The following is a 23,314-nucleotide window of genomic DNA, read 5'->3' as shown; positions in this document are numbered from 1 at the left end:
CACACTTGCCTTTTTGTCCTTTGTTCTCTGTTGCTGGGGAGAAAATGCCGCATTTAGAATGTGAGTTCCAAATCCAATCAATGGGAAGAGGAGCCAGTAGGGGGTGGGGGAACTTTGCATAAGGGTCTATATAACTTGCTTTGAGCCGTATGCCCCACCCCCCCCCACTTGTTGGGGTGTGTCCTTTCTCATGAGAATGTAATAAACTCCTTTTTGCCTTTTCCCAAGAACAGTCTCTGCATATTTTTTTCTTTTTTTTAAATTTATTTAATATATTTAGTTTTCAGCATTGATTTTCACAAAAGTTTGAATTACAAACTTTTTGCCCATTTCTACCCTCCCCTCACTCCAAGATGGTGTATATTCTGGTTGCCCTGTTACCCAGTCAGCCCTCCCATCTGTCACCCCACTCCCCTTCCATCCCCCTTAACTTTCTTCTCTTGTAGGACAAGATAAATTTCTATGCCCCTTTGCCTGTGTATCTTATTTCCTAGTTGCATGAAAAAACTTTTTTTTGTTGTTGTTGTTTTTGAACATCTGTTTTTTAAACTTTGAGTTCCAAATTCTCTCCCCTCTTCCCTCCCCACCTACTCTCCCTAAGAAGGCAAGCAATTCAACATAGGCCACATGCATATCATTATGTAAAACCCTTCCACAATACTCATGTTGTGAAAGATTAACTATGTTTTGCTCCTTCCTAACCTATCCCCCTTTATTGAATTTTCTCCCTAGACCCTGTCCCTTTTCGAAAATGTTTGTTTTTTATTACCTCCTCTGCCCATCCGCCTTCACTTCTATCATCTCGCCTTTTTTATCTTCTTCCTCCTTCTTTCCTGTGGGGTAAGATACCCAAGTGAGTATGTATGGTATTCCCTCCTCAGGTCAAATACGATGAGAGCAAGATTTACTCATTCCCCCTCACCTGCCCCCTCTTCCCTTCCTACAGAACCACTTTTTCTTGCCTCTTTTATGTGAGATAATTTACCCATTCTATCTCTCCCTTTCTCCCTCTCTCAATATATTCCTCTCTTATCCCTTAAATTGATTTTATTTTTTTAGATATCATCCCTTCATATTCAACTCACCCTTTGCCCTTTGTGTGTGTGTGTGTGTGTGTGTATCTACATATATACATAGACACACACATATGTATAAATATGTATATACACACACACATATATATATATATATGCATATTCCTTTCAGCTACTATGATATTGAGGTCTCATGAATCATATACATCATCTTTCCATGTAGGAATGTAAACAAAACAGTTCAACTTTAGTAAGTCCCTTATGATTTCTCTTTCTTGTTTACCTTTTCATGCTTCTCTTGATTCTTGTGTCTGAAAGTCACATTTTCTATTCAGCTCTGGTCTTTTCATTGAGAAAGCTTGAAAGTCCTCTATTTTATTGAAAATCCATATTTTGCCTTGGAGCATGATACTCAGTTTTGCTGGGTAGGTGATTCTTGGTTTTAATCCTAGCTCCATTGACCTCCGGAATATCATACTCCAAGCCCTTCGGTTCCTTAATGTGGAAGCTGCCAGATCCTGTATTATCCTGATTGTTTTTCCACAATATTCAAATTGTTTCTTTCTGGCTGTTTGCAGTATTTTCTCCTTGACCTGGGAGCTCTGGAATTTGGTGGCAATGTTCCTAGGAGTTTTCTTTTTGGGATCTTTTTGAGGAGGTGATCTGTGGATTCTTTCAATTTCTATTTTACCCTCTGGCTCTAGAACATCAGGGCAGTTCTCCTTGACAATTTCTTGAAAGATGATATCTAGACTTTTTTTTTTGATCATGGCTTTCAGGTAGTCCAATAATTTTTAAATTATCTCTCCTGGATCTATTTTCTAGGTCAGTGGTTTTTCCAATGAGATATTTGACATTGTCTTCCATTTTTTCATTCCTTTGGTTCTGTTTTGTAATATCTTGATTTCTCATAAAGTCACTAGCTTCTACTTGCTCCAATCTAATTTTTAAGGTAGTATTTTCTTCAGTGGTCTTTTGGACCTCCTTTTCCATTTGGGTAATTCTGCCTTTCAAGGCATTCTTCTCCTCATTGGCTTTTTGGAGCTCTTTTGCCATTTGAGTTAGTCTATTTTTTAAAGTGTTGTTTTCTTCGATATTTTTTTCAGTATGTTTTTGGGTCTCCTTTAGCAAGTCATTGACTTGTTTTTCATGGTTTTCTTGGATCATTCTCATTTCTCTACCCAATTTTTCCTCTCCTTCTCTAACTTGCTTTTCCAACTGCTTTTTGAGTTCTTCCATGGCCTGAGACAAGTTCATGTTTTTCTTGGAGGCTTTTGGTGTAGGCTCTTGCACTTTGTTGACTTCTTCAGGCCATATGTTTTGGTCTTCTTTGCCACCAAAGAAGGATTCTAAAGTCTGAGACTGAATATAAGTGTGTTTTCGATGCCTGGCTATGTTCCCAGACAACTTACTTGACTCTTGAGTCTTTTGTTGGGGTATGGCTGCTTATAGAGCAAAGAGTACTTTGTTCCAAGCTTGAGGGGATGTGCTGTTGATGTCAGAGCTATTTTATACAGCCAGCTCTGCCACACCAGCACTCCTTCTTCCTCCAGAACCACCAACCCGGACCTGATGCAAATCTTAAGCAGGCTCTGCACTCCTGCTCTGATCCGCCACTTAATTCCTCCCACCACATGGGCCTGAGGCCGGAAGTAACTGCAGCTGTAGTTCTGTAGCTGCACCTCCCCTGCTGCCCCTGAGGCAGTGGCCGAACCATAAACTCTGTCCCCGGAAGCTTTTCCAAATAACCTTCTCTGTTGTCTTTGGCGTTTGTGGGTTGAGAAGCCCGGTAACTGCCACAGCTCACTGATTCAGGGTGCTAGGGCCTGTCCTGCCTGGCTCCTGGTCTGGTTGGTCCTGCTGCCTCCCATGCTGAGCTCTGCTCCCCTCCACTTTGTGAGCAATAGACCTCATCCAGTGACCATCCAGGCTGTCCTGGGCTGGATCCCTGTTTCCCTCTGCTATTTTGTGGGTTCTACAGTTCTAGAATTTGTTCAGAGCCATTTTTTATAGGTTTTTGGAGGAATGTGGTGGGGAGCTCACGCCAGTCCCTGCTTTCTGGCTGCCATCTTGGTTCCACCCCCAGAAGTCCTCTCTGCATATTTTTAATGTGAGTAGTGGTCTCTGAATGACACAAACATGAAGTGTTCAGGATAGATTAAATTAATTGAGGATTAAAGGGGATTAAGAGAGGAGGCATTATTAAAAGGTTCAAACCTACCCTTAATGCTAAGAAAAGCCTGTTTATTCAATAGGATTTTCCAAGAATTTGGAAAGTGCTTCAGAAGAGAATATTATTTCTTAAGAAAGGAAAGGAAAAAAGGAGATTTTTTTTTTAATGATTTCCCAGAGGCCAAGTGATATGCCCTATGAATCACCTAGGTAGTTATAGACAGAGCTGGGACTTGAACCCAAATCACCTGATTCCCAATCCAGTCTTCTTATGTTTATATCCACCTAGAAAAAATGAGTTATTGAGTTTATTGAGTATAAGAGTCAGTATCTGAACTGTGGCCTCTAGTTCCACATCCAGAAATCTCAGAGATTCCCTTGGAGACCCTATAATGGGTTTCTCCTAGAAAGAGCAGGATCTGGAATCACGAAGACCTGAGTTCAAATCCAGCCTTGAAAACTAACTCGCTGTGGGACCCTGGGCAAGTCACTTAGCCCCTGCTGAGCCTCAGTTTTTTCCTCTATAAAATGGAGGTAATCATAGAACCTCCTTCCCAGGGTTGTTGTGGGGAACAAACGAATTAATATTTATAAAGTGCTTAGCATAGTGCCTGCACATAGTAGGTGACATATAAATGTTAGTTGTTGTTTCATTATTATTAAAAATCTTAAAGCACTGGGAGTTCTTAAATCAGGGGTCCATGAAGTTGTTGTTAGTTCTTTATCAATATAATTTCTTCCCTTTTCAAGCCTATGGAATTTATTTTATGGCTCTAAAAGCATTATTCTGAAAAGGGGTCCATAGGCTTCGCCAGACTTCAGGGCGGTCCAAAGGGGACACAGAAAAGGATGGGAACCAGGGGCTCAGAAGGAGTACGGTGTAGAAGGAAGAGAGGGATTTAGGGTCCCTGGATTTGAATCTTGACTGTGTCCCCTTGCTACCTTAGGTAAGTGCCTAATCTTCTCTCGGCTCGTTTCTCCAGCTGCAAGATTAAGCCGGTTGGCTTATCGGCCCTCTAAGGTCTTTTCCAGACACAGCTACAAGGTAGGAAATGAAACAGCGCCGCAACGCAAGGTGACGTTAACCAGCACGAGTGCAGTTCTACACCTTCCCAGCAGGGGTCACTGCAGGCAATGATTGATCAGCATCCAGACACAGTTGTAAGGTAGGAAAGGAAGCATCGCCCCAACGCAAGGTGAAGTTAACCACCACGAGTGCAGTTCTAGATCTCCCCAGCAGGGGTCATTGCAGGCGAGGATTGATTAGCTCCTGTATCGGCACCAAAGCTGACCCCGGAAGCAGTTCTCCCTTCTCCCTGGCCACTTTAATAATAACGACGCGGGGCTGATCAGCGGCTGCGTGACTCGGCCCGGGCGGGGTAGCCTGCGGAGCCGATACCGCTTTGCGCCGGGGAGCGGAGGGACTGGGGCTCCGAGGGCGCCTTGGCCCCGCCGGTCCTGGGACTCGAAGCTCCAGACGGGAACGTCGTTGCCGGGAGAGGAGGATTGGCTGCTGAGGGGCCGCGGGGGCGGATCCTTAGGGGGGCGGGGAGTGTCCGGGACCCCCGGCGGAGGCGATACAGTTTGGAAGATGGGGAGAGAAGAGCGGCGGTGCCAGAGGAGTCCGTGAACAGAGCCTCCCTGCCCGGCGGAGCAAGCCTCCCCCGGACCGAGGCAAACGTGCGCAGCGCGCACTTCCCGTGCTCGGCCCCCAGCCTCCCTCGGGGTAGTGCGGGGTAAGCGTGTCCCTACTTCGCGGAGGGGACACTGAGGCTGGTCCGGGGCCACCGGAGGTGGCAAGAGGCGGATCTCTCAGCAGTTTGACTCCCGAGTCTAGAGAGCCCAACGCGGTACCTGGTACCGGGTTCGGAAGTAGTATGGGCAGAAATTCCATTCTATCCAGCGAGTATTTATTAAGCGCCCGCTGTGTGCCGGGCACTGTTCTGTATGTTGTGATTACGAAGACGAAAGCTTTACTGGGCTCTGCCCCTTGGAGTGTTTACATTCCACTAGAGGAAAACGGCTTGCGCACAGATAAGTATATGCCGGAGAGAGGAGAGGAGAGAGAGAGACAGAGACAGGAGAGAGAAGAGAATCAGAGAGAGAGAGAGAGTGAGAATATATGAGAGAATAAACTTTACAAACCAAAACTGGAAGGGATTTGACTACTTGGAAGGTTGAGTGCAGCTTAGGAAAAAGATGACCACTTAGCCCTTAATAAAGTGCCTTCCCTTTCTAGCACCGCCTTCCTCCTGGGCTACCGGTACCGGCACACCTTGCTCCTCCTGGGGCCCCGGGAGCCTAACGGGCTTCCTCAGGACGTTGCCTTTCTCAGCCAGACCTGAGCATCCACTTCAATGATCCAGAAATCCCGGGCCCCGCTACTCAAAACTCAGGATGTTGGAGACCGAGTGGAAACTCTTATGGTAATAACGGGGATGAGGGGGGGGCTGGGGCCTCAGGGGTGCACGGGGGAGCTGCCCCGGGAGCCCCTTGGGAGAGAAGAGCGTTTCTCTGCTGAGCATTCCCCAGGCCGGGTTGAAGTTCCTTCAGTATGGGTGGGGCAGGGCGGGGCTGGTCCGCCAAGCTGCAGGAATAGATTGAACTAAAAATCGATGTTTTTTGGTCTATCCAGCTTTGAAGCCTTGGCCTTGTTTGTTGCAGCGTCTTTGGGAGAGAGACTGGGTTCATTTGCAAGTGAGGTTCTAGTGCAGTGATGGGGAGATGTGTGTGAGCTCTCTCCCCCTCCCCTAGTCCAGTTCTCTGACCTGGCCCTGGGTGCCCAAAATGAAAGATATTTTTTCTCTCCTTGCTAATGCAGGCCGGAGGGGATAGGCTGGGCTGCAGGGCTTGCTCCCTAGGTCTGTGGGGCATGACAAGGCTTTTTGTATTTGGACTGGCTGCCTGGCATAGAGTGGGGGAGGGAGGGAACAGATAGCCAGGAGATGTCGAACTTGCTTCAAAACAGAGAGAAACTACTATTTCTAAAAGGAGAGATAGGAAGGAATAAGCATTTATAGAGTGCCTCCCATGTGTCAGCCGCTGTGCTAAGTGGTTTTTTGTTCGTTTTACAAATACCTCATTTAATCTCTCTACAATCCTGGGAGATAGGTGTTATATTATCTCTATTTTACAGTTGAAGAAACTGAGGGAAGCAGAGGTGAAGTGAGCTGCCTGAGGTCTTCCAGCCCCATCTCTTTATCCGTGGCCATAGAACCATCTGGTATAAGTAAAAGGCTGTTTGTTTTGTTTTGTTTTAAGCCTCTCTCTAGTGGAGAGGCAAAAACATGGGATTTGGGATAGAAAAGGTTGAACGATGGAAAGGAATGAGCTCCGGCTGCAGCACCATCAGGGAAGCCAGGAAAGAGGCTGAAGGGGATTTCAGATCCTGGGCAGTCTTTGCCGCCTGTTTGAGCTGGTCGGACCGGACGGCTGGGTAGGGCACGGAGCTCGGCTCTGAAGTCTGGTGGCTAAAGTTGGCCCTCCAATGAACTGTCACTTCAGTAATGGTTGGGTCGAGGTTACTCAGCCTGAAGATGAGCGGTCTGGCCTGGATGCCTTCTTCTACACACTTGGGGTCTACCACTGGGAGGGGTGTGGAGGTTAAGTGATCTGCCTGTGTTCACACCTATGGTGAGAGCGGCAGATTTTTTTAAAAGAGCTGGGAAGGGCTTTAGAGTTCATCCAGGCCACCCCCCCCCAATTTTATAAAAGCCTTCCCCCCTCCCTTAATTTGACAGGTGAGAAAAGTGAGGCCCGGAGAGGTTAATGGACTTGTCCAGTTTCACACAGGCAGGAAGTGATGGAGAAGGAATTTGAACCCAGGCCATCTGACCTGTTAGACCATGCAGCGTCTCCACATCTGTTAAGTGGCACAGTGATTCCTGGAGTCAGGAAGACCTGAGTTCAAATCCACCCTCAGATACCATCTGTGTGACCCTGGTCAAGTTACTTAACATCTATTTGCCTCAGTTTCCTCCTTTGTAAGATAAGAATGATGATGGTAATAATAGCACCCAGGGTGCCCTGCCAGAATTGTTGTGAGGGTCAAATGAGATGTTTTTAAAATGTTCTATAAATGCTGGCTATTATGGTTACTGGGTGTGTGACCCTGGGCAAGTCACTTCATCACCGTCTGCCTCGGTTTCCTCATCTGTAAAGTGGGGATAATAGCACCTCCTCCCAGGGTTGTTCTGGGAATCAATTAGATAGCTTTAAAGAACTCTGTAAATCTTTGTGACCTAGGTCCAGTCATTTAACCTCTGCCTCAGTTTCCTCATCTGTAAAATGAGGATAAGAGCATTCATCCAGCAAGGTGGTTGTGAGTTTGTGAAGCACTTGACATGTGCATATTACTAGCTTTAATAATGTCAGAGGAAGGACCTGAACCCAGGACTTGTGCCCTCGGAGTAAGTGCCCCTTGTTTCCGGTAGTCCGTCCCGCGTTTACATGTGGAAGGGTTAGAGCCCAGGCTTCTCTGCTCACCGCCCCCCCCCCCTCCCCTCCTGAGTCCGCCCTACTCTTCTTCCGGCCCCTCCCGCAGGGGCAGGGCCACGCCCTCTTGTTCACCCTAGCCTTCTTATTGGCCAAGCTCCTCCGGCCACCTCGGGATTGGTGGGGGCGGGGCCGGAACCTGCCGGCTTCCTCCCAGGCTGAGGAAGGTTCTTTGCAAACCGTTGTTGGGAGGGAGGGAAGCGAGGGGGCATGAGGAGGAAAGAACCCCACTCCCCCCCACTCCAGGCCGTGCTCCCTGCAAGCAGGCCTCGAGCTCATGGGGTGGAGGGGGAGAGTGAGGCCTCCTGGAGCCCGCTCTCCTTTGTTGAACACCTACTGTGTGCTCAGAGCCTCTTTTGGGGGGGGGGTTGTCCGGTGAGGAGGGGTGCACCGAGGAGAGGCAGTAAGGAGACTGTGACAGGCTTTTCTACGGTGCTTTACTGGTGTTAGTAACACTTTGGCCGCTAGGCGGCGCCATAGTGCGCAGAACCTGGGCTTGGAGTCAGGAAGACAGCCAAGTACCTGAGCTCCGATCCAGCCTGGGACACTCACGTGCTGTGTGACCGTGGGCGAGTCACTTCACCCTGTTTGCAGCTGTCGAGCGAGCTGGAGAAGGAAATGGCAAACCACTGCAGTGTCTTTGCAAGAAAACCCCAAACGGGGTCAGGAGGAATCAGACACGGCGGAAAAGCACCCGCTGGGCACACTGGGCTAAAGCGCCTTTCCAAACATCATCTCCTTGGAGCCTCACAACGACCCTGGGTGGCAGTGGTTATTTTACAGATGGGGAGACTGAGGCAGGCCGAGGTGAAGTGACCGGCTCAGGGGCACACAGCTGGTGTCTGAGGCCGCATTTGAACTGGGTTTCTGGCTACCTGTGGTCCCTTTCTCAGGATCTTGTATTTAAATAACTGAAGGAAAGGAAGCGTGTTTCAGGTGGAGCTTAGTGGAAAGAAGGATGACGTTTTCATTTTCCATGTGGAGAGTTCACACACCCCCTGAAATATATTATTCCTGGACCCCAGGTTAAGAACCTCTGATAGGGTGCCTTGCACACTGTAGGTGATTGATCAGTGGTTACTATCCTTAAATTTCAGTGGGGGGGGGGGGGGGCGGGGTAAGTTGGGAAGTGACTTAACGGATAGAACCGAGGACCTGAAGTCAGGAAGATCTGGGTTCAAATGTATTTACTACTAGTGTGATCCTGGGCCAATCAGTCACTTAACTTGTACCTCAGTTTCCTCATCTGTAAAGTAACATCTACTTCCAGTATTGTTGTAAGGATAAAATGAGATAATATTTGTAAACTGCAAAAATATAAAGCAATATAGAAATATAAGTGGGGGGGGGGAGTCTTCACAGAAGACGTGGGCCTAGGGCTGAGCCTTAAAAAAAAGAGCCAGAAATGGAGAGGAGTGGGTCTGCTCTGGATTCTCCGTTTTTTGTTGTTTAGTCATTTTCTTTTGTGTCTTACTCTTAGTGACCTCTTCTGGGGTTTTCTTGACAAAGTGGTTTGCCCTCTTCTTCTCCAGCTCATTTGACAGATGAGGAAACTGAGGCAAATGCTTGAGTGACTTGCCCAAGGTCAAACAACTAGTGTCTGAGGCTGGATTTGAACTTGAGTCTTCCTGACTCCAAGCCCAGCGCTCTATCCACTTCACCACCAATTCTCACTTTAAACCCCTCACTTTATGGGGGAAGAAATTTACCCTGATTCCCTCAGAGGCTAAGTGACTTGTCCCAGGTCCCATACATAGCAGATCCAAGTCCTCTGACTTCAAATGCAGGGTTCCTGTCACTGAACCATAATAGTATTTTTTTGGGAGGTGAGGGGGGAAGGTAGGGCAGTTGGGGTTAAGTGACTTGCCCAAGGTCACACAGTAAGTGTCAAATGTCTGAGACCAGATTTGAACCCAGGTCCTCCTCACTCCAGGGCTGGTGCTCTATTTACTGTGTCACCTAGCTGCCCCTCATAATAGCTTTCTATAAATTCATCTGTGTAGTAAGCTCAAAAGAGTATAACCCAATTTGACCATCTGTTTTATGCAGGCTTGGTTCTGAAAGCTTTTTGGTTCCTTCAGAAAACCAAGACCACATCCTTACAAAGCTAAAGGTCTGCTGTTGAGGAAATAGAAAAAAAAAGGCTTAGGATTGTAAAGGCCATTCTGAAGAAATCATCAGAACTTTTGACCAGTGACAGTCTTGGTTGTATCGCATATAACTGTAATGTGTGGTCTCCCAAGGTCATTGTTTAGGAAGGGACAGCTTTCATTTGGATGTAAGGGTTCTACTATGTTTGTTTTTCATGTATTTTTTAGTCCCACCTCATATCAAAGCTTAATATTTTGTAATTTTTTGTTCAGTTGTGTCTGACTCTTCATGACCCACTTAAGGTTTTCTTGGCAGAGATGCTGCAGTAGTTTCCCAGGTTAAGTGACTCACCCAGGGTTACACAGCTAGTAAGTGTCTGAGGCCAGATTTGAACTCAGAAAGATGAGTCTTCCAGACTCCAGGCTCAGCCCTCTGTCCATTTCTGCACCTAGCTGCCCCAGTTCATTAATTTGTCAAGCACCCTATTGTGTCTTCTGCCTTCTAGGGATCTGCCGAAGGTGTTGAGGTAACATACCGAGACCTATTGGAATGACAAGGTCACTCCTATTAAAATGGTTGTTTCCAAGAATCTTGTGACACATCTGCCTCTAACCTGGGGCTTCTTAAACTTTTCCACAGTTTAAGGATCTAAACTAATGGATCGTTCACATAGGAGTGGTATAAACCTATGTAACTGTGGGCCAGTCAGTCCCGTTGAGAGTCTTGTCAGTTACTTCATTAGGAGATGGAGGTAGGGATGCCTATGGTACCTCCAGGACTTACATGACATTATGGAAAGCACTTTACCAATAATGAAGAGCTGTTGAAATGGTAGAGAGGCAGTGTGTAGCTAGGTGGAGGAAGTTTCAGTGGTATTAGTTTTGGGGGAAAGAAGAGGTTGAGTTTCTATGAATCTATCTGAAGATTTTCAGTTCTTCATGTGCATCATGATGTTCAATTGTCTTTCAGTTGCATCCTGCCATAAAGGCCTTTCTCTGTGGTTCCATCAGTGGGACCTGTTCCGCTCTTCTTTTTCAACCTCTGGATCTGCTTAAAACCCGACTGCAGACTCTCCAACCAGCACATCATGGGTAAGTGCTCCCTACTAATTGCCATCACTGCTAACTATAGACAGGGCTTACTTGATGTAAATTAGTATTACATAAATTCGACTCTGTGGAAAGAATTCTGAAAGAAACCTGCATTTCCAGAAAAACCAACTCTATTAACTTGACCCTACAGTACTGTGCTGGCTCTTTGCTCCTGCCCCTCAGTTCTATGCTCAGCCACCTTACACTCGCCCAAAAAACAAAACAAAAAAAAGCCTACATGAAAACCCCCTCCAAGTGAGATGAGAAGAAGGAACACGTGGACAGATGGCCACTTGGCTTGAGATCTGAGCTGGGAGACATGACCTTTGCCCTGCTCCATGCGCGCCCCACCCCACAGGTCTGTCTTCTCTCCACCCCTGACCCTCTGTGTGTTGCCTGTGCTCTCCTATTTGCGTGTCTGTAACCGACCCCACATCTCTAACCTCTCCCCCGACCCCCAGCCACACATTTTCTTCCTTCTACTATCACTTCTCTATTTCTAGCCCCAATATGTCCTTTGAACCATGTACCAGCTCCCCTCTCTTCCAGGGGTAGTCGGTCCTTTTCCTGCCTGCCTCCCTCCCTTCCCCATGTCCTTGAGTAAATTTACTTAAAAATTGCTTTTTGTAGAGATCTTCAGAATAGTCCACTTACATAATTTGAGAACTGTCTGTACATCCTACCAATTAGAAGTAAGTTTCAGCAACTTTGTAGAAAGAAGAATCCTTCAAGTATTGAAGGACATCTTCTGTTCCAGGTGTCATGAAGAAAAGTATTATCTTCACTAGTCCTCTATGTAAATTCCACTAGCACTTTTTGTATTAATCTTTTCCATTTTCTTTTAGTAATCATTATTTTGTGTCAAATTATTTTCTGATTAGCTTCTAGCCTCCAGTTAGTGTGTTGCCTTTTATCATTGTAGCAGGGCTTTAAATACATTGACTATTCCAAGTATAACATATGTGGGGTGATCACCCCTCTTCCCGTTACTAGTTCAGTTTTTTAATTCATTCTCATTCTGATTTCTTCAATCAAAGGATACTTTCAGATATTTCTTCATAAATTATTAAATTTGCAGTGTTGCTCTTTAAATAATCAGTTAGCTCTAACCTGCTCCCTTAGTTTATTAAATGTTAATTAATAAATAGTAGAAACCTTTTCAATAAACTTTTTATTACCTATCAAACTCCATAATCATCTAACCTTAAAAAAATAACATTTATTAGCTAAAAAATATTAACAGTATTGATAATAAAACAAAAGTTTTTTACAACATATGTGCTGTGAGCAATACCATTACCGCTTCCCACCTGTGTTGCTGCTGATGTCTCAGTTCTGGAAACACAGGTCCACCATTCAGCTCTCTCAAGATACCAATTAAAGTTTCTTCTTGCTTTTTTGTTTTTTGAAAGCTAAAACTTAATACAGTTCTCTTAGGAAAGAAGTTCTTTCTCCCCATCTTCTCACAGTTTTCTCTTAAGCCATTACAGTTAACAGTGTTTCCAAAACAAGTCAAATTTTTAGTCTCTTTGCAAAGTCTTCAAAAAATGACAATTAACTGTAACTGTCCAAGATGCCTTTGCCTCTTAAAGAAACAGTATCAATGAGAGACTGGTGAAGCTGGTGTTTCATATCTCCCTGAAGCAAAAATTTTCTATTCCTGGAAATCATTTTAGAGTGCATCAACTCCGTTTTAATATTCTATTCAATACACATATTGAATGCAACACAGGTTGCTTCATGTCCAAAACTAGCAATAGTAATAATGGTTAAATATAATAAGAGATACATGAGCGTGTACGTGTGCATGTGCAGTTATTTTCCAATCATGTCCAATACTTTTATGATCCCCATTTGAAGTTTTCTTGGCAGAGATCCTGGAGTGGTTTGCCCTTTTCTTTTCCTGATCACTTTACAGATGAAGAAACTGAGGCAAACAGGATTAAGTAACTTGCTAGTCACATAGCTAACTGAGTGTCTGAGGCCAGGTTTGAACTCTGGGAGATGAGTCTTCTGACTCTATTCACTTTCACTCTATTCACTTTACTATCTAGCCTCGAGGGCACAGGCGTGTGTCTATATCTGTGTGTGGCTGTATGTATATGTATATGTGTGTGTGTATGTATATATGTCAAAAAGCACAAAACAACATTACGTTTAATTCAGCACTTGCTTATGTCTACCTGAATGGATAACCATTTCTCCTGTAAAATCACAATTAGGCCTGCTTCGAGGTTGGATGCGTCTAATTCTTTTGCTGTCTATTGGATTTTCTACATCTGTATTTCTAAACTCTGTGGCCTGTCTCTTTTCCCTATACATCTGAGGTTCTAGGCAGGAAAGGTACTGTCTCTGGCTTCACTTCTCTCCATCTTTTATTAACTGGGGTCTCCATCCTAAGCCTGATTTTACTCAAAGTAGTACCTTTTCTGAGGCTCTCTTTGCTGACCAGGAAGTAAGATGGGCTTTCATACCACTGAGCCACAGTTTTAATGTAGCTATTTCCTTTGGAGTTTCTTTTTATAGTTCTTTTACATCAAGATGAATTTTTTTTCTCAGTCTCTAGCTGTCTCTTTGGATCCACAATATGAACATTTTAATTTCTTCGAAACTTGTTGCTTTGCTTTACTTTGTTTTCCAGTTTCTTTGTCAGCTGAGGTAGTTCGCATTCGAGTTTTTTTTTTTAATCTGGCATACAGTAAGCACTTAATAAATGTTTTTGGATTGGTTGGACACTAAAGCTTTTCAGCAGAATTCTGTAGTCTTGCTTCGTTTCTTAACATATGTGTGCCTCCTACCACATTTGTTTTTTTTTTAATTATTACTTATTTATTTAATATTTTTAGTTTTCAGCATTGATTTCCACAAGAGTTTGAATTACAAATTTTCTCCCCATTTCTACCCTCTCCCCCACTCCAAGATGGCATATATTCTGATTGCCCTATTCCCCAGTCAACCCTCCCTTCTGTCACCCTGCTCCCCCCATCCTCCTTTCCCTTACTTTCTTGTAGGGCAAGATAGATTTCTATGCCCCATTGCCTGTATATCTTATTTCCTAGTTGCATGCAAAAACTTTTTTTGGACCATATTTGTTTCTTGACAGTGACTTCCTTCACCCTAGCCCTAAGTCCATCTAGTCCACATTTATAACAGGAAATACTTCTATCTCTCATCATATCTTGATGCTGGTATTCTTGTTTCACATTTTCATAATCTGATGGATGATATGGTCATGCTTACTGTTTCAGAGTCCAGGACCGACTCAGTCCCTTTCCTCATCTTCTTTTCCCAATGCTGATTCCTTGGAGTTCAGCCTCTCGCACCAACCCAGCATTCCTTTATCTGGGGTATTCATCAAGTTAGATTGCTGCACCCTTGAATGACATTTCACATTTTTGTCAAGGGACTTTCATATAATTAGTGACACCGACTAACTCAGGTGGGAAGTGGTCGTCAGTGAATAAGTCCTTAAGGAATACCTAATGCTGGTCCTCACCCATGAGCAGTTTGCCGTATACTTAGGTAGACGCAGTCTCAGCGCCAGGATAGTAGAGAGCAGCAGAAGACAATGTGTGTCTCCATACATGCATATGGTTCCATATAGTCATGTAAATGTGCATACTAAGGTTAAAATTATATGAAACTACAAATGTCACGGGTTATGTAAGCATAATTGTTTATACCATGATGTCTCTGTTGGTTTTTTTGTTTGTTTGTTTGTTTGTTTTTGTGTGGAGAAACTGCCTAAATGGTGACTTATTTTCTGTCTTTTCATCTCAGGTCAAAACGCATTGGAATGGTATCTTTGTTCCACAAGGTTGTTCGCACAGAGAGTCTGCTGGGACTTTGGAAAGGGATATCGCCAGTAAGCGTCCTGTTGGCTTGGGCCTTGAGCACCAGTTTTTGATGATTAGATGTTTCTACTGAACTATTTAAATATACGTGTAAACTAGAGGTCAGGGTGGGGCTAGAGCCCTGTGATCTTCTTGGGTTTTCCCATTTTGTCACTACCTTCTCTGCTGAAAGAATGACTGACAAACTGACTATTTAGTTAATAAATATTGGTGCTGCAGGGTTGGAGCAGGACCAGGGTCTGTGATATCCTGGGTATTGGGAGCTATGCAAAAGGATTCTTCCTCTGCTAATTCATATGGGCACCTGTCCTGGAACTTTGGGGCACATGGAGGTCAAATGATTTGGCCAGGGGTCCCCTGATCATCCTGCCTTCAAGGCCAGTTCTCTCCACTCTGCCTCTCCATAAGGTACTTTGGGTGTGTTAGAATACGCATAAATGCCCATGAGATCCAGCTGTGTTGTAGACTGTGTGTCAGACAGGTTCCAACCTAGCTCTTGTTTTTGCTCTCACTCCCTCCTTTACAGTCCATTGCAAGATGTGTCCCTGGAGTTGGGATCTACTTCGGGACTCTCTACTACATGAAGCAGTGCTTTCTCGTGGGGCAGCCCCCTACAGCCTTTCAGTCTGTCATGCTCGGTATCGGCTCCCGGGCTGTTGCAGGCGTCTGCTTATTACCCATCACTGTGGTGAAGGCGAGGTATGAGGTGAGTCTTGGGCTTTTGAGCTAAACTCTGCCTGTGACTGTCCCTATGGCATTAGGATCATCAAGGAGAGGGCCTGGGAACATGTACTGGGCAAGGCAAACCCTCTCTGATCTGAAACTCAGGTGGGTTTATAGCCTTGCACAAGGTAATATGATTGGGATGCCATGAAAAGAGGGCTGAATTTGGAAACCAAGGATCTGGGTTAGAATCCAGGCTGTGCCACTTGTGGCCTGGGTGACCTTGGGCAAGTCACTGTATCTCAGAGGGCCACCATTTCCTTATCTGTAAAATGAGGGAGTTGGACTAGATGACCCTTATGGTCCCTTTCAGCTCTAAAGCTGTCATCTGTACATTGTCAGGCATTTATTAGTAAGTGTCTACTGTGTGCTAGGTATTTTGGACACAGACAAAAATGAAATTGTCCCTGCCCTCATGGACCTTTTGGGGGAGATAACAGGTAGGTCCATGAGTATATTCCAAATGAATATAAGGGGCTTTTGGTGGGGGAAGGGGCTGGGGGCACAATTTTTGATCATCAAACTTAATTCAAAACACAAAGTAGGCCATGTGTGACTCCATACTCTGCAGTGCATGTCCTCCAAAATCCTTTCAGTTGTTCTAAGTGCAGAATTTCCTGTGGGAGTCATTGCTCTTACCTATCCTTTGTAGAGTGAGAAGTATGGTTATGAGAGCATCCATGGTGCCCTGAAGAACATCTATCAAACAGAAGGGCACAAGGGCTTGTTCAGGGGATTGACAGCCACACTCCTCCGCGATGCACCCTTTTCTGGGATCTACCTGATGTTTTACAACCAGACCAAAAAGCTTGTAATGAAAGGTAAGGCTGTAGGCTTGGGCCTTTGGAATTGGAGAGAAGCCGCACCCAAGGCTTCACCTGCTTTCTTGATTTCAGTGTCCTTCTGGATCTTGGCTACTTTTGTTTAGCATTGATTCAGGTTCTCCATTCTCATTGTCACCTAGAGAGCCCCTTTGTCTGCTGTGGGGCCTGCATTGACCTTTCTTTTTTAAAGTTCCTCTGAAGATTGGTTAATGGAGCTGGGGATGTTTAGTCTAGAAAAGAAAAGGTGTATAACAGATGACTTTAAAAGTGACTTGAAGAGCTGACATATGGTAGAGGGATTAATCCGGTTCCCCTTGTCACCAGGAGGCAGACCTAGGTGGTAGATGGATGGTCCAGAGGGCCAGAGTTAGACTAACCTTATTGTATAGGAAAGCATCCAAATAAACAGAACCGGAATCGAGCTGAATGAACTACTTAAGGAGATAGTTACACTTGGAGTTTTTAAGCAAAGATTTAATGACCACTTAATGGACCACTTAGGTCCAGCTTGGACTATGATTCTTTTCTGGGCCCTTCCAGCTACGGAAATAGTATGGGGTTGGTAGCATGGGAAAGGATAGAGAAGGGTGGAACTTTGATATAGCTTGGCCTCAGACCCAAGATGGGGAAATTCCTATTCATCTCTGCAGTCACAGGAACAGCTGTGATTCTTGGCTGTTGTGTATTTAAAGCACTAATAATTGTAGAAAAATTACTTCATTGCATTTCCAGCAACTTGTATTGGAACTCTCCTGAGGGGATACCCTCACCAGGGACAGGTTGATACTGAAAAAAATCAGACTTGACCATTAGCCTGGATTTGGAGATAAAGTTGTGCAGCTGCAATAGACCTATTTGTGTAGGGGCCAATTTAGTAAGTATTTCTTAATCATGCAACTTAGATATAAGACAGAATAAAAGAATTCCTCTCCTCAGGGAGCTTACATTCTATTAAGGAAATACAGCATTTATGCAGGATAGCAACTATCAAGGACAAAGCCAGGATGGTGGAGAGAAGCCTGGAAGTTGCCTGAGCTCTTCCCGGTTTCCCTAGGAAACAATGTTAGATCAAGCCCTGAATTGGATTCCGGAGAGATAGAACCCACAAAAAGACATAGTGAGAAAATTTTCCAGCTTAAGATCACTCTGAAGGATTTCAGGAAAGGTCTGTCTTACTTGATAAAAGGGGGAGCACAGCCCAGTGCAAATTGTGTCTGAGTAAGCCAGCAGGAGGCTCTTAGCCACAGCAAAGATCAGCAGCCAAGGCCCCTTGGTCCAGGCTTAGCAGGCCAGCTATGAGGCCTCCAGCCTCAGAACCCAGGCAACAATAGGCGTGACTAGGCAGGGGTACCCTAGTGCAAGCAAGCCTCAACACCTGAGGCCCCAGTGCATAAAGCCAGTAACCAAGTCCCTGGCCCCCAGTACAAGAAGCTTGGGACAAAGCCCCCTGTGCTCCAGGAGGAGAGCTCAACCTTAAAAGCCAGGAAACAGCCAGAAAAAATGAGCAAGAAATAAAATGGAGCCTTAACCATAGAATGCTACTGTGGTGACAGGAACGATCAAAACACAAACTCAGAAGAGGACAACATTGTCAAAACCCCTACATTCAAAACCTCAAAGGGGAATATGAACAGGTCTCAAGGTCCTCCTTTTGGAGGAGTTCAAAAAGGATTTTGAAAGTCAAATAAGAGGTAAAAGAAAAATTGGGTAAAGAAATGAAAGATATAGAGAATCAGTAGCTTGGAAAAGGAAAGACAAAAATTGACTGAAGAAAATACCTCCTTAAAAAAATACAAATGGAAAAAAAAATCCACCGAAGAAAACGACTCTTTAAAAAATAGGATTGGCTAAATGGAAGAGGAGGTAGAAAAGCTAACTGAAGAACATAATTCCTTGAAAATTTAAATTTAAATTAAACTAAATTAAAAATTAGCTAATGATTTTATGAGACATCAAAAATCAGTCTAACAAAATCAAAAGAATGAAAAAAATAGAAGAAAATGTAATATACCTTATGGGGAAAACAACTGACCTGGAAAATCAATTCAGCAGAGATAATTTGAGAATTATTCAACTACCTGAAAGCCATGATTAAAAAAAAGAACCTGGACTACGTCTTTCAGGAAATTATCACGGAATATTGCCCTGATATCTTAGAACCAGAGGGTTCATTAGTCATTGAAAGCATCAACCAATCACCTCCTGAAAGATCTCAAAATGGAGACTCCAAAGAATTTGTAGCCAAATTTCCAGAATTATCAGGTCAAGGAGAAAATACTGTAAGCAGCCAGAAAGAAACAATTCAGTATCAAGGAGCCACAGTCAGGATGACACAGGACTTAGCTTCTACATTAAAGGATTGGAGATCCTAGAATATGATATTCAGGAAGACAGAGGGGTTAGCATTACAACCAAGAATCAACTACCCAGGAAAACTGAGCAAATCTTTCAGGGAAAAGATGGATATTCAATGAAATAAGTTACTTTCAAACTTTCCTGATGAAAAGACCAGAACTGAAGAGAAAATTCGATCTTCAAATACAGGACTCAAGAGAAGCATAAAGAAAGCAAACAGGAAAGAAAAAAAATCATGTTATTCAATAAGGTTAAACTGTTTACATCCCTACATGGAAAGATGATACTTGTAGCTCTTCAGCATTGTATCCTTATTAAGGTAGTTAGAAGTGGTATACATGGACAGAGAGTGTGGATATAAGTTGACTTCGATGTGATGATACAAAAGAAAAAATTAAGGGTAAAGAAAAGTAAATATCAGGTGATTTCTAAAGAGTGAGAGCAGAGTGCTTTCAACTAGGGCATTATTAGAGATAGTATGACTTCTGTTTGGGCTGCAGGCATGTACTTCCCTGGAGGGTGGGTAGGTCAGATATTGAGGCATTATAGAATTTCAGACTTGGAAGGGACCTCTTCTGCCATCTAGCTGAACTTCTACCTCAGACAAGAAATCTACAGCATGATCATTACTTGGTCATTTAGAGTTTGCTGAAAGATCTCCTCCACTAAACCAGAAATGACTGCGTCCTGAGATAGCCTATTCCACTTTGGGACATCTCAATTGCTGGGACATTTTACCTTCTGTGAAGTCTCAGTTTCACTTTTTGCCATTTCACCCTCTGCTCTTAATTCTGCCCCCAGGGGCCAACTCTGAACATAGGAATTCCATGGCCCCTTCATAGCTTTTCATGAATCAGGAAGGTGATGCCATGACTTGCAAGTGACTTGCATTTAAGTGCAAAGTCACCAGCCTCACTTTCTCCTCCAGAGCCATCTGGGTCCAGTGGCCAGATATGGATCAGGATGAGTGGAGATGGCCTCACATGCTGTGGGACCCCTTGGCCTTTTTAAGCTAAAGTCTTTAATAGGTTTTAGGTTGAATGAAGCAATGCCCATTCAGTGATTAAGGCTAAGCAAGAAATAAGGCAAAGAACGGCCTCTTTTACCTAGTCAAAAAAAAAATCAATCTGGGAGGGGAAGACCCTCAGGATTTTTGTCCAACACCAAACAATTGTCAACTGGGCTCAAACAATGATGAAGTGAGGCTCTGGCTGGGTGCTGTTGTTAGCCAGTCAATGAGAGCCAGAGTGATTTGGGTTTAAGACATGGTCCTCAAGACAGAAATCTAGCCAGTAAGCCCCAACATATCTTCAATGTTCAAAATTTGCATTCCTTTGGGCTGATCACCTGCAGGTAAGGGTGTGATTTCCTATGTGGACAGAGGGAGAAAAAGGAAGGAGAGAAGGAGGAAGGAAGGAACGTTATACCAGTCAATAACAAAGGGTATACTACATGGGCTGCAAAGTATTTTTTCTGAGAATGGTTCATGTTTTTAATTTGTCTCTGGCTTTATTTCATAATCACATGATCTTTGGTTGACTTTATTTGGTAGTTTATGTAAAGAAGTGGTAGGAAGAGGAAGGTTGGTATTGCCCTTGGTTGGTAGAACCTTTTCCAGTGAATTTTGCTTTTGTCCTATTTCAGATGAATTGGACACTTCCCTCATTCCCTTTGTGAACTTCAGTTGTGGGACCTTTGCTGGTGTTCTGGCATCATTGGCAACTCAGCCTGCAGATGTTGTCAAAACACACATGCAGCTGTCGCCGGAGAAATTTCAGAGCATTAACCAAACCGTCACAGTCATCTTCAAAGTAAGGCTGAGCTAGCTCATCATTGGTCATTGCTGGGTGTCTGTGTCTGGCCTCTGATCTGGAGGAGACTCGATTTGCTCACATCAAAATTAGAACAGAAATACTTATGCCCCCTGCCTTACAGGGTTATGAGAGAAAAGTGCTTTGCAAACTAAAGTTCTCCAAAGATGGGAGAAAGCTATAATTGCTTTAGGGCTAGGAATACATTCTGGTGAAGAGAATCGGCTAAGACATTGCCCAAGTCTAGTTTATGATTAAAATCCAGAGGGTTGTTCAGATGTCATGGTAAGGATTATACAGGAATATGGAGTGTCCCAAAAGTCTTAGCACTAAGACATATGGGCTACCCTGTACAATGTAGGCACCCACATTCTTCTACTAAAGATTCATAGACTTAGAGCTGAAAGGGTCCTCAGCAGTTAGACCTTAGATTAGACCTATCTAATCCAACCCCCTCATTTTACAGATGAGGAAACTGAGACTCAGGTTAAGTGACTTGCCCAGCACCACATAGCTAGAAAGTATCTAGGAGTCCATCGGCCAGGCTCCCATCCAGTATCCTCTTCACTGTGGCATCCTCTAATACTGTAGAATTTTGCTTTTTGCATGAATTCTTTCTTGTTACAGGATTATGGGCTAGTCGGGTTCTTCCATGGTGGTGTTCCCCGTGCCCTTAGACGTACTCTGATGGCGGCGATGGCATGGACTGTCTATGAAGAGATGATGGCTAAGATGGGTCTGAAGTCCTGAAAGAATGGAAGGAAAAAGGATGGAATTAGCCTATTTCCACCACCCTGCCCCCACTGAGAAACGGTGTTGTCTGTCCATTTTGGGTAAAGATGAAGTTTCTAATCCAGAAGTCCAGGAAGAACTGATTCACTTCTGCAGTCAGTATTTAAAGGAAATGGAAGTATTTGACCATTTGAAGCACTCCAAGGGGCCCCTCTTGCCAGTAAACTGACTTTGGGGATGGGGTGAAGGTTTTTGTATACCATGCAGATCTACCTGTTGATGGCCTGTGGTGTCCAGAAAGATGTCCCTGTAGAATACTTCTACTTGAGCCACCTATGTGCATCAGAACGGGCAGGAGAGGCACTTGTGACTGTATGGTCATGCCTGTTTTCCTGTGCTGAGAATTTCTTTGAATTGCAATGTTAATTTATTGAGTGTTTGATGAGTGGACAAAAGAGCCTTGCTGTAGCCAATTTTGGTTTTTGGCAAACAATAATGGAGAAAAGAAACCCTTGTTTTCATTGGGTCCTCAGTACTTGTTCTGAAGGATGGGTCAATTTGGTCTCCTAGTTGTTCCCCATCAAGTCAGTTCACTTCTGTTTTGGCTTAGAAAGAACATGTTATTTCAGCCAGGCTCCAAACTAGTTAAACAGGTCACTTTGACGTTTTCAGCAGCTAATGCTGGGATTTATGAAATCAAGCACTTTGTCATTCATGTTATGGAAAGCTGTTTAGACTACTTAGCTTTTATTGTCCCCTTGTCTTAGAATGCTACAGCTCTGTCAGGAAGGCAGCCATCTTTCTGATCCAGTGCTTGTTGTAATGAAAACTGCCTTCTGACTCCCTTTCAGGCTATGAAAACTTTTTGTGTTCCCTACTGTGAATTTGCCAAAGCAATAGACCCAAAGACCCTTTTCAAGAGGGAAGGTATACAGACTCAGTATTATCAGTCTAGATGCATCTTTTCACTGAATTGCCCCTCTCCACTGCCATGGAAGACTCAGAACTGCTTTTGCAGATTTCCTTAAAGGCTTAACTCAGGTACTTTCCCAAACTTGTGGTATTAAAGGGGACACAGACAACCAAGACTACTTATTCAGAGGTTATATAACTCTTAGAACTTTCTATTGTGTTTCATGTTAAAATACCTATCCTTGATGGATAATAAGTATTGGCTGGGGTGAGGGTGTGGGGGGGTGTCTTTTTTCACCTGAGGATGCTGATGCATTGTTTTCTCTTATCCCCTAATTTCACACAAGCCTCTACAGCCTTATTCCTTTGTGTGCCATGTCGTTAGGAGAGGAGGAATAGGCCTAGCTCTTGAGCAATCTGAAAGGCAAGGCAGGTTTTGGTTTTGGTTTTTGTTTTTAAATAAAAAGCAGTTTACCCTTATCATGGCACTTTATTTTAACAATAATTTGGGTGAAGTCAGATTAAAGTTGTAAGGGATAGGATGTACCATGATTCTAATTTTGGCAAATGTGATGAGCCCCTTGGGTCAGTGAGAGGTTATAGAGTTATTGATTACACTTTCCCCAGGCCCATATTAAATGTACCTCTTGTAATCTGGTAGATACTTAATGCGTCTTCCCTTCCCTTTCACCAAGGAGTGACACAATTTGCTTCAAAGCTTATTTGACCTGGTTGATTGTGGTGAAGTTCTTCAAGGCTTGTATTTGATATGTTTACATCCTGAGAAAGAAAGAAAGCTGTCTTGGGAATCTGATTCGTATTTCTCCAATGTGCATGATTTCAAAGCTGGTAAAATGTAACTGACTAAATAGAGTCTTGACTCCACATGTTGCTTGTGTTTCTGGCGTTATATCAAAATAAAACTTAATGGAAATGAGAGAAATTGGAAACCTTACGGGTTTATAGACTGTGGGAAAGAGCTAACACTGCGCAGGTGGTTCTCTTGTTCTGTTTCTCCTCTTATCCACAAAACCTTAGTATGGGGAAATAAAGTTCATTTCATTAGTCAATTACTTGGCTAATAAAATTCATCAAAGTTTTGTGATTGGAAATGGTTCATCTCTTTCATGAGACTCAGCAAGAGCAGGAAATCAGTAAGGTGAGTCTTCACAGGTTAAGGAAGGAAAAGAAGAAATTGACTTATAAACACTAAAATGCCCC

At 43.9% G+C, this 23,314-nt stretch overlaps 1 protein-coding gene across 1 annotated transcript; it reads left to right on the top strand.

The window, feature by feature from the left end:
- Positions 1–4,507: 4,507 nt before the first annotated feature.
- SLC25A38 (solute carrier family 25 member 38) lies at positions 4,508–23,193 on the top strand. Its single transcript, XM_036761393.1, has 8 exons — positions 4,508–4,942; positions 5,446–5,632; positions 10,761–10,882; positions 14,663–14,747; positions 15,263–15,442; positions 16,112–16,280; positions 20,283–20,449; positions 21,077–23,193. The coding sequence occupies exons 2-8, from the start codon at positions 5,564–5,566 to the stop codon at positions 21,197–21,199; spliced, it is 915 nt and encodes a 304-aa protein (XP_036617288.1). The 5' UTR covers positions 4,508–4,942; positions 5,446–5,563; the 3' UTR covers positions 21,200–23,193.
- Positions 23,194–23,314: the final 121 nt, after the last annotated feature.

Source organism: Trichosurus vulpecula, chromosome 5 (assembly GCF_011100635.1).
Source record: "Trichosurus vulpecula isolate mTriVul1 chromosome 5, mTriVul1.pri, whole genome shotgun sequence".
Classification (NCBI taxonomy): Eukaryota; Metazoa; Chordata; class Mammalia; order Diprotodontia; family Phalangeridae; genus Trichosurus; species Trichosurus vulpecula.
The sequence above is the reverse complement of the archived record's forward strand: the minus strand, read 5'-3'. Positions and strand labels throughout refer to the sequence as shown.

Bases quoted from the DNA above. Each gene is read 5' to 3' on its own strand.
- SLC25A38 (XM_036761393.1), top strand. From the start codon at position 5,564: ATGATCCAGAAATCCCGGGCCCCGCTACTCAAAACTCAGGATGTTGGA. The intron at 5,633-10,760 runs GTAATAACGGGG...ATTGTCTTTCAG, and splicing joins ACCGAGTGGAAACTCTTATG to TTGCATCCTGCCATAAAGGC. The intron at 10,883-14,662 runs GTAAGTGCTCCC...TTTTCATCTCAG, and splicing joins CTCCAACCAGCACATCATGG to GTCAAAACGCATTGGAATGG.